Source organism: Lepus europaeus, chromosome X (genome assembly GCF_033115175.1).
Source record: "Lepus europaeus isolate LE1 chromosome X, mLepTim1.pri, whole genome shotgun sequence".
In the NCBI taxonomy this organism is placed as follows: Eukaryota; Metazoa; Chordata; class Mammalia; order Lagomorpha; family Leporidae; genus Lepus; species Lepus europaeus.
The window spans coordinates 24,108,005-24,118,590 of record NC_084850.1 but is presented as its reverse complement, the minus strand read 5'-3'; the positions used below and the strand labels follow the sequence as shown (position 1 = coordinate 24,118,590).

The following is a 10,586-nucleotide window of genomic DNA, read 5'->3' as shown; positions in this document are numbered from 1 at the left end:
CTCTAATCTGCAAAACACTCATGAAGCTTTTGGGGGGTGAAGGGGGAGAATTTTGTCATTAAAAGTGCTCACTGTCACCTCCCCACGACAGAGAGCAAAGACTGACCCTCTGGCAGATTCCTTGAGAGAATGCATGCATACTCAGTGTTGATGGTGAAATCACAGCGCAAGAAAAGATGAGTTATTTCTCTTATGCACCAGACCTAAAATGTCCACAAATTTAAATGAATATGATGAATTCAATTCTGAAATCTCAAATAGGATAATAGGATCATGTTCAGTGAAAATGCACAAGAGTGCAAGCCTAGTGAGCTGACTCCAGCTCCAAGCTGTGACTTGGACCAGGTAGGATATTGCTTGCCTCACCTTTCAACTGCATTTTCTGGGGGCCAGCACTGTGGTGCAGATCAGGCGACATCTGATATGGGCACTGGTTCAAATCCTGGCTGCTTCCGATCCAGCTCCCTGATAATGCACCTGGGAAAGCAGCAGAAGATGGCCCAAGTGCTTGGGCCCCTGCACCCACTTGGGAGGCCTGGAGGAAGCTCTTGGCTCCTGGCTTTGGTCTGGTCCAGTCCTGGCCATTGCGGCCATTTGGGGAGTGAACCAGCAGATGGAAGATTTCTCTCTGCCTCTGCCTGTCTGTAACTCCACCTTCCAAATACATAAATCTTTAAACTGCATTTTCTAAATCTGATATCTCTTGATCTTAGCCAAAAGGCCGAGAAGCGATGGATCTGAATACCTCTTAACACTGTAGCTAATCAAAGGAATTCAGGAGTATGTTTTTGAGTGGATGATTTTTTTCCAACAGCCAACAGGAATTAAGCTTTTCTCAGTGAATTGTAGAATTGTGAATTGTAGAATTCCACTGAGAAGTAATCCCACACGGAAAATCTTTCCTATAGTATGGCTAGAACACTTCCTTGGTGGCAAGGCTCCAATTTTATGATGCAAGTTTTTGTTAATTCTACTGATGGTTCATTCTAAGCCAGAGAAGTAATGGAGTAAAGCTGAATGTCTCACAGGCATTTCATTCTGCAATAAAAGCCTACACTTGAGGTTAAAAGGAAGCAATTAAAGAGGGAACAGATATACAGAGTCATTCTAATCACCAGACAGCTCCACACCCAGAGCAGGTCTAACTAGGTACCTATACACTCAGAACAATCTCACAGCCCTTGTGGGGGCCAGTGATGGTCTAGGAGAACTAGAGGTGCCAGCAAGGGCAAAGCAGCTCTGTTCTTCCCTTGTACCCCGCGTCCACCAAACGCCTTTATGGTACACACTACCCCAAAACATATTTCATCCTCCATTCAAGTCCTCCACTTCACTTGGGCTCATGATATGAGCTAGATGACAGATCAGCCATTTTCCGTACTCAAGATGACATGGAAAATAAGGCAGGGGAGGAAAAGACGTATCTAATAAAAGCAACTTCTGCAACAGAATTACACCCCAGTGTTTGATTGATGATTACTATTTTAATTGGTTATGAAAAAGCCAGTATTTCAATCTATACGCTGTGACTGATCTTGAGGACTTCCTTTCACGTTTGCTGGAGTAAAGTCAGCATGTATCTGATAATTAAAAGCACTACAGCTAAATCAGAAACAATCCCGAGTCTACTTTATTTACTTAAAAATTGCTGAAAATGCTCATCAATTCCACTGTACTTATTCAGAAGTAGTGAAGTCTAGCTAGACAAAAAGGACATGGATTGTTCAGCCTTTCGGGAGCCTTTGCTAACATCCCAGGCTTTCTGCTGCCCCGTGAAATGATGTGCTAGTCTTGAATCAAGAATCTCCCTTTTTCTTCAGGCTGACGTATATAATGAACTGGGGCTGACATAAATAATGATCTTTGTTCTTTCCCTGCTTCCTGGTGTTTGGTACTCTTATGCACCATTTACTCTAGCTGGGAGAATCCATTCCAGTATATACTGTGAAAAATGGTATAAAATCTCAGGAGACATTTAGACAGTACTAAAGAATCCCAACCCCCTTTGTCTTTCTTTGTAACTGGACTAGCACATAGGAATCCTTGAAAAATCATCTTTAAAAATTTCTACTTGCCTAAAGCATATACCAAATTGTCACATTTAAGGGGTAACTTTACTGCGCTTCCTCTCTTCCTTTCAAGGAACTGGTAGAATATTTCAGGATATTATTATGCTACTTGTTGGCATTCTTTCTACTTTGAAATCACCTCTACCTCATTCTCTCAAATCCTACGCACTCTTCAAGGCCTGACTCAAATGCTACTGCTCCTTCAATTTGTCTCACTCCGTGATTGTTAACTAGGGGTGATTCTATCCTCCTCCCACCCCCTGGGGGATGTTAGGAAATTTCTGGGGATATTCTTGTCTGTCTCAACTGGGAGGCTGGGGGATTGCTACTGGCACCTAGTGGGTAGAAGCCAGGGATGCTGCTAAATAACCGATAAGGCGCAGGACAGCTCCAAACCACAGTCAAAAATGCTGAGCAACAGTTTTAACTGGAGGTAGTCCCTCTTGCCCTAAGTGCCCACAGAACTGCGGCTGACTTCTCTTAATAGTGGCATGAGATTATTGATAAAACATCCATCCTTGTCAACAGCAATATACCAAAAGAGCAAACTTCCAATTCTTTACACCAGCACAGAGGAGCAGTGATGCTGTGAATAAAGCCAGAATAGGAGGACAACGCTGATCTGGGTTTCTCTTATTCTGTTGTCGGACAGTGAAAGTGCTACAAAGTACTTATACTCAAGTTGAATCAGGATGAGGGCAGTGTACAAAGAAGCTTGGTCTTGTTTCCAAATTCACACTAAAATTACTGTCAATGGGAGGGAAAAGGTGAAGAAACAACCCTGGGATTAATGCAAATAAACAGGTGTAAGGTAAGAGACCGGTGAACCAAATTGAAGGATGTCAAGAAGTAATTGGGAGGATTTATCGAAACGATTTATTTCTTAGGGCACTGATAAAATTTCCCTCAGTTAAAAGCAACAAATTAACAACAACCACAGTGTGATTATTTAAGTCTTCTTATTCCTTCTTGGGCAAAGTACTCCTAAATGTTAAGGACAAGCATTTCTCAAATCACCTTCACTTGCTGAAGTTGGATCTTCAGTCTAGATCTAGGATGGACAGACATCAGAGCTCCGTGACTCATACTGCAGGATTCAAAAGCCGTCATCTATTCTTTTAGGCAAATGGTGTGAGCAGGGACAATCAGAAACTTTACCAGCCTCAGATTACAGTTTCCCATGCACATCGGTTCAATCTTATTTGATATCAAAACAAAACCCTGCTCATAGTGTGCTTTCTTCTAAAAGATCATGATCAGAGAGTTCATTTAATATTCGCAGAAATGCAGCTGATTGGCTATTTTCTCAAGGCCTACATTTTCATTTGTGCATTTTGCTTACAAAACGAAAAACCAAGCCAAACACTACACAGTGAACATTACCCATTACTGTAAAAATGAGTAACTATTAGTGTTAATTTCCAATCTTTAATCAACAGAAACGTAAATAGATTTCTTTTTTCCTATCACAAGCCTACTATGTACTCCTCTCTGTAGATAACCAAATGGATTAAAAAATAATTCAGATCACAAAATGTTGTGAAATGAAATAAACTCAGAAATAACTTAGAATAAAAGTTTTTGAAATTGCTTTAGAAATTGTCCATTTGGGGTGAATGATTGGCCCATGTCCCAGATCAGAGTATCTGGGTTTGATACCTGTCGTTGACTCCTGACAATTCAGACCCTGCAAGGCTGAAGTGATGGTTTAAGTTATTGTTCCTGCCGCTGGTGTGGGAGACCTGGCTCCAGGCTTGGGGGTCTCTGAGAGCATTTGGGGAGTGAACTATCAGACAGAAGCACTCTCACTCTGCTCATTCTTACTCTCATGCATGCTCTCTTTGTGTCCCTCAGATAAATAGTAGTAATAAAAAGAAATTATCCATTTGCCGTTTTGGCTGAGACCAATTTTATTCTGCTTACCTCCTATAGCTATCTACATTAATGCTGCAAAGAACTGGAAACATCTTACAGGACTGGGTTAAATTTTTCTACAAAGATGATAAAACTAAAACCAAGCATGCATACTTGTTCGCCGGCCCAGTTAAAAGTGTCAGCTAGCGAAAGAGAGCACAATGGTAAAGATGCAGTCACCACACAGAACCTGTTCTAACTTGAACCTCACACATTAAAGAGATTCTAGAAGCAAGAATATGGTACTCAGCCACCTACATACACCTGTCCCTTCCTCAAAAGACGATACTGCCAAGTGCCATGCTCCAATCAAAATGGAAGCTGGACTACAGTAACACATTAGCTAGACACAGGAAAATAAGTGAGTTTTCATCATATTCTGGTATGCTAAAAGGCTGATGAGGGAAAGCATTTTGAATAAGGTACTGTTGTCATCCTTCGTTTTCAAAGACGACGCTACCTGACAGGAGACCTTGTCTGAAAAGATAAATTAGAGACCGTTAGTCTATCCTCAGGGGAGCACCTATAAAGCCAGACCTTTGATTAGGAATCATGAGTGCGATCTAAAATGCCTGTTGCCATTTGCAACACTGCCTCCCAGACTCGAGGTCAGCCTTGGCTCAGAAAGATCAATTCCATTCCTGATACTGTCAGGCTATCTTCCTGTGGTTCCTCAGTCATCCACAGTGTTGGTTGTCTTTATTATCTGAGTATTACTGTCCAAGTGAGACTATTTGCTCAATTACAATCGAGACTAAAAGACCATGACATGAACAAAATAATCTCATTTTAAATGTTCAGTAAGTTTTATGTTTTTCAAAACCTCGTGTAAAACTTTTTTTAATTTCTCAACTGGACACTTAATCTACTTCCAGTTAGACAATACCATAGACAAATTCTTTCACCCATACTCAAGCTCCTCCAATGTGTATGTCCCTATATCAACTATTGTTGCTTAAGGCAAAGGGAAAACAACATTTGTGCTATTAGAAATTAGCTGAACTATTGGGTATTTCTTTCATTACCAGTTATTTTCATTACCAAGAATAAACATTTTTCAGTGTCAATAAATATGAACCATAATACCAGTACTTCAACAATGCTTCTTTTAAAGGATATACCAAATTTGAACAAATTTATATTTCTGATTATTAGGTTTGTTAATTTTACTGTAAGTTAAAAACTTACAACTTTTATGAAATACGTCTTTTAAAATTTGTGCATGTATTTAAAATTTTTATTTATTGTGATAACATTTTTATTTACTAAAACATTTTATCATTTAACTCAATGAAAGGTTTGAAAGTTTGTTACTGTGTCTATTCATTTCATTAATCAACGGAATGCTTCCTGTGCTTACAACTGTACCTTCTAGCACCTCAGATGGTTTAACCAGATTCTCATTTGGACCACATAGTCATAATTAAGTCAAGATATATTGTGGCACTATCATTTTCTATTTTCGGAGGTCACTTAAGTCCCTCAAGTGCAAGGTGCAGAAGAAAGTGATTAAATAATCATCCAGTTAAATACAGCACTTGGATGATTAATAAACTGATTATTTCAATTATAAGCAACTCTGCTGCCTGCATCTAAAAGCTGAAAAGTGTAGAAAACATCACCAAACGAATCACCTTCTGAAGTTATTACTGAAGGCTCTCCAGTGCATGTTAGAAGACACATCAGCAAAACAGGGACAAGGTGTATTGTGCTTTGACTCACCCCAAAGAAATGTCATCTATAAAGCAGAGAGAATAGTAACTCAAAAAAAAAAAAAAGGTGATGGGAATACAGGCAATTTCTTACCTTTGTTTCACTTATCTGAATTTTTTTAAGTTTTCTGCATTGAATGTTTACCATTTTGTGCTAGGGAAGATATCATTTTAAACTGCAGAAAAATTTAAGATTGTGCCTTGTATATTACTAACCAGCTTTTTGTTATACCTGTTAAAAACAAAAAACAAAAACCCACCCCATTGCCTAGCTATTACAGTCCCACCAACTAACCTGCTCGGTATGGCCATGATTGAGGTTATCTTTTTTTACTGGACAACGCAAGTTGTGCAACACTGATCTTGCTTCTCAGGCAGGGATGAATAGTTCATTTGTCTGACGATCTCAGCAAAAAGTTCATCCACCATTGATTTACTTTTTGCCGATGTCTCCATGAAAGGGCAACCCCATTCTTGAGCCAGAGCTCTGCCTTCTGAAGACATAACCTCTCTTTCTGGTTCCAGATCCACTTTATTTCCTACTAGGATTAGCGGGACTTTTTCATATCTCTTCACTCTGACAATCTGATCTCTCATGGGCTTGATATCCTATTCAAACAATCACAAAGAGAAAGAAAAATAAGGCATTTGTATAACAATAGCAAGATAACTGCGGTATTACAAGAAAGTCATCCCTTGGTAAGTACATAAAGCTACATTCAAAATAGAATCACATACTCAAGTACAGAAAACATCATCATTTTGTTCACTGAAGTAAGAACTCAATAAATTCCACAGGCCCTACCTGCTGACTTTATATCAAGAATATAAAATGTAGCTTGCCTACTAACCATAAACTCATAGTAATTACCTCCCCTCATCATCCCCAGGCTGTAGTGATGAAAAAAAAAAAAGTTCCCAAATACCACTGATCCATTCACACACATGGATGTTCGGCCAATCCTCAACCTGCCTGCTTGTCACTGCTTTCTTGTAACACCTGCTATCCTAGCACAGGGGCACCATCTATGCATTCCTGGCCATTTAGCAAGCTGGCTCGAGAGAAAGCGTTTCAGGTGGGAACAAACAACAAAAACCACTTTGTAATGCCCAGAAGACAAAGAGTAAAAAACAGATTAATACAGTCGAAATATTTCATTTTATATTGAACATTACACCTTTATCTCAATAAAACTGAACACCTTAAAATGCACTTATATATACTAGATATTTCTGTACTAGTGAGCAACTCCTAGGAGAGAGAATGCAGGAGGAGTCTGGGTGGGAAGAGGTCTTTTTTTGCCTATGTTTGTTTTTAATACTTCATCTTTCCCCTACAAAAGATAAGAGCTTTAGCAGTTTTCCTGTAGCACCAATTCTGGGAGGGAGAGGTATCGATTTAAGACAATATTAGAGATTTAATCCTAGCATTAAAGTTTTTGAGATTTCTCACAACCCTAAAAGATATGCCTTAAAAACAAAACATGTGTTTAATTTGGATAATTACAATCAACTCAGAATATTCACATGCAGATAGAAGGAAAAATAAGGGGCTGTAAAAATTTATAAAAATACAGTTATTTGCCAAAATTTGATCTGATCATGAATCATCAGTTCAATCTTCCAGGTTAAACTGCTTTTCCCGTGGTCCTTATGGTAACCCAAGCTCAGCTGAGAATCCAAACTTAATGGCATTTGGGCTCAAAGGAGTCTGTCTGTGTTGAAATAATGGCAGTTTTTTCTACTCCCTATTTATGTCTGGAACAGAAATGGATTTGATGGGAATCTTAGGAGACACCCTTCAAAAAGACTCGCAATCTCAAGAGAGTCAGCTGTGAGAATAACCAATCTCCCGAGGATCTGCAGAAAGAAAACACCTGTCAAATAGCACCTTTCCTACTTTCTGGGGGAGAAATGCTTTTATGATATTATCTCTTTGGAATTTAAGCCTACATAAATTGAACTTTACTTTGGTCTCAATAGCTTTCATTTACCCAAAACTTCTTATCTCAGGAATAAAAACTTGAAGTTGCTGTGTCAGGTTACTGGAAAAGTTCACTATAGTACTTTAATTTAAAGTACTAAAGAAACTCAAATTAGTACATTGTATTGGCTCAAGCACTTAAGGTCTCTTAAGTAAGCAACATTAAGTGCATACCTTTAAATGCAGAAAAAAAATATATATCCATTTCCTAAATCAATGGGGGTCAATATAATGAGTCAATATGAGGTTATTTATTTTCAAGGAATAAATAGCAACATTTATAGCATTTCTTAAAATAACGTTAAACCTCCAGTCCCGTCTCCCGGTGAAGGCCAAGGCAGAGTTTCCTAAGAAACTGGACCATATCCAGTTTGGTCACTCAGCCTGGGGTAAGAAATCTACACTTCTTTAGTGTCCTCAGACCCACTTATTTTATGTAAATACAGGCAAACAATCTGGATTGACCGCCAAAGGAGGTCATTCATTTTTCCTTGTTGTGTGTGTGTGTGTGTGGGGGGGGGGGTTGCTGTTAATTGTAGGTACTAATCTTTTCAGTTGGTAACTTCCCTTTGTATTCCACGCCCCAAAATAAAATGACTGGAAGGAAGGTCTTGGGTTCTTTATCTAGCAATAGTAAGATTTACAAATCTGGCTGAGAACTTGGGAGATAACAGAAAGGGGAGGTACCCGGGAAGCAGACACAGATGTATTATCTGTGCAACAGATAATGGGCCCCAAATCCTTTTCCTTTCAAAGCCCTCTATTTGCACAAGATTATTTGGTAAAGGTTGTTTTGTTGAATGGGTTAATCAATACTCAAGAAACTTCCAAAAGGTTACATTCTAAGCTAAAGACACCCCATCTGTTCCTGGTCTTTTCTTTCCTTCGACTTAAAAATAACTTGAAAAAGATTCGTGGCTGCATGATACCTTAATACTCTGTCTCTAGAAACAACCTGACACTTTTCCACGCCAGGAGTAACCTCAAAAATGCGCCATGTCTAACTTTCAAAAGCCAAACACAGTCCTGAACGCGCGGTTCCAGCAAATCAGAGGTAAATCAGGATTACCACACCCCCTTCCACCAAATTACAAGACTTGGTTTGGTTACCTGAAAAGACTGTTGATTAACCAGACTATACACCAGGATGAAACCTTGGCCGTTTTTGATGTAGAGATCTCTCATGGAGGCAAACTGCTCAGTTCCTGCGGTGTCCAGAATTTCGAGCACGGAGGGCGAAGAGTCCACTTCGATCTCTTTGCGGTAGAAATCTTCAATGGTGGGGTCATATTTCTCAATGAAAGTCCCGGTGACAAACTGCACAGTAAGGGCAGATTTGCCAACCCCTCCGCTCCCTAACACCACTACCTTGTATTCCCTCATGAGTCTCCCCTTCGCCAACTCCTACCCGACGGGGGGGAAAAGAACACCCCGCTAGCTGCGCGGGCTGCGGCGCGGCTAGGCGGAAGGTGGGCGGAAATCTGCGAACTGGCGAGGAGAGTGCAGAGGAGCCGAGGGCCCAACCGGGGAAGAAGAGGAAGTTACGGGAGGGGGAGGGGAAAGAGCCAAGTGTCGGGTGGGTGGGGATGGGATGGTAATGCCCTTCCTATAGGAACTGAAGCCCAGGCAGGGGGCGTGGGGAGGAGGGCGAGCCTGGGAGCAGCCGAGCGCGGGTGGGGAGACGCGGCGCACCCCAAGGAGGGAGAGGGGTGGGGGCCGCGGAAAGGCAGCCCCGCGGGCAGTCGGCCGGTCCGAGGAGCCCGCAGCCAGGGGCTGCCCGGCAGCCCTCCCCCGCCCTTCACACAAAGGGGCCCGGGACCCCGCTTCCTGCTAGCGCCGCCGCCGAGCCGGCCCAGGCCTGCGGGCCCCGCTCCCGTCACTGCAGCCCGGGCGGGTCTCTGGGCCCCGGCTCCAGCGGGGGTCGTCCGGCCTGTGGTGGGGAGAAAGACACGCATTACCCGCCTGACCCTCGCCCCAAACCAGAGGCCCCGGCTTCTCCTTCCCCAGCTGCTACCCGCACCGGGCTGCCGCCGCCAACGCCGCCGCCGCCGCCGCCGCTTACCCTGCCGTCCGCACCCGCCCAGCCGCCCGGGAGGCTCTGTCACGCCAAGGCCATGGCCACCCGCTGGCTCCTGTGTGTCACCGCCGCCCCAGCGTGGCTGCTCGCCGAGGGGGAAAGGGGCGGGGGCCGTCCGGCGGCGGCGGCCGCAGGGACTCCAGGCGAACCCACCTCTTTTTTTTTTTTTCTTACCCACCCCCCACCCCACCCCCTAGCACACACCCGGAAGGGTTTCCCTGACACACTGACTGAGGTGCCCCAGTTCCCCGAGACTGGACGGGATCACTTCCGGTGGGGGAAAGTCCCACCTCTTCGGGCCGAGCCGGGTGGCGCTGGGGCCGCGCCCTGCTGAGCGGGCGAGCCGGCGAGCCGGCGAGCCGGCCGGGCACGGTTTCGGCTCCGGGCTCCGGCCCTGGGAAAGGGCCTCTCCGAGAACCTCCGGCGCCTGGCCCTTCCCGCCCGCGGCTGCTGCTGACCGTCCCACCCCCAAAGCCCTTGCAGCTCCTCTGCCTCACTTCAGCCTCCCGCAGCTGGGCCTGAGGACTTGATCCGCTCCTTGGCCCGCGCAGTGCCGTCAGCTAACCGTCTAGCGACCGGGAGAGCGCCTCACGTCCCTGGACTACAAGTTGGCAGGGAGCATAAAACCGCCCAGAAGTTTATTCTCTTTGCTGGTATTTTTTCCACTTGATATGCCTCTAAGAAATGCATGCAACATATTCCTAGACTTCGCTATGGCTCTGATTTGATATGTGGTGTGTTGCTTAGCCGTACCTGACAGTTAAATATGCACAGTAGTTTTATCATCTTCTAGCAAATCTGCCTTGACTCCACTAGCAAATATTAAAGTC

At 43.4% G+C, this 10,586-nt stretch overlaps 1 protein-coding gene across 1 annotated transcript; it reads right to left on the bottom strand.

The window, feature by feature from the left end:
* Positions 1-5,990: 5,990 nt before the first annotated feature.
* On the bottom strand, positions 5,991-9,429 carry RAP2C (RAP2C, member of RAS oncogene family). The gene is made up of 2 exons (XM_062182970.1): positions 8,790-9,429; positions 5,991-6,304 (listed from the first exon to the last, which is right to left on the bottom strand). The coding sequence occupies exons 1-2, from the start codon at positions 9,060-9,062 to the stop codon at positions 6,026-6,028; spliced, it is 552 nt and encodes a 183-aa protein (XP_062038954.1). The 5' UTR covers positions 9,063-9,429; the 3' UTR covers positions 5,991-6,025.
* Between the last annotated feature and the right edge of the window lie 1,157 nt (positions 9,430-10,586).

Excerpts from the sequence above, each read along its gene's own strand:
- RAP2C (XM_062182970.1), bottom strand. The coding sequence starts at position 9,062 with ATGAGGGAATACAAGGTAGTGGTGTTAGGGAGCGGAGGGGTTGGCAAA. Across the intron at positions 6,305-8,789 it reads TTAATCAACAGTCTTTTCAG|GATATCAAGCCCATGAGAGA; the intron begins GTAACCAAACCA and ends TTGTTTGAATAG.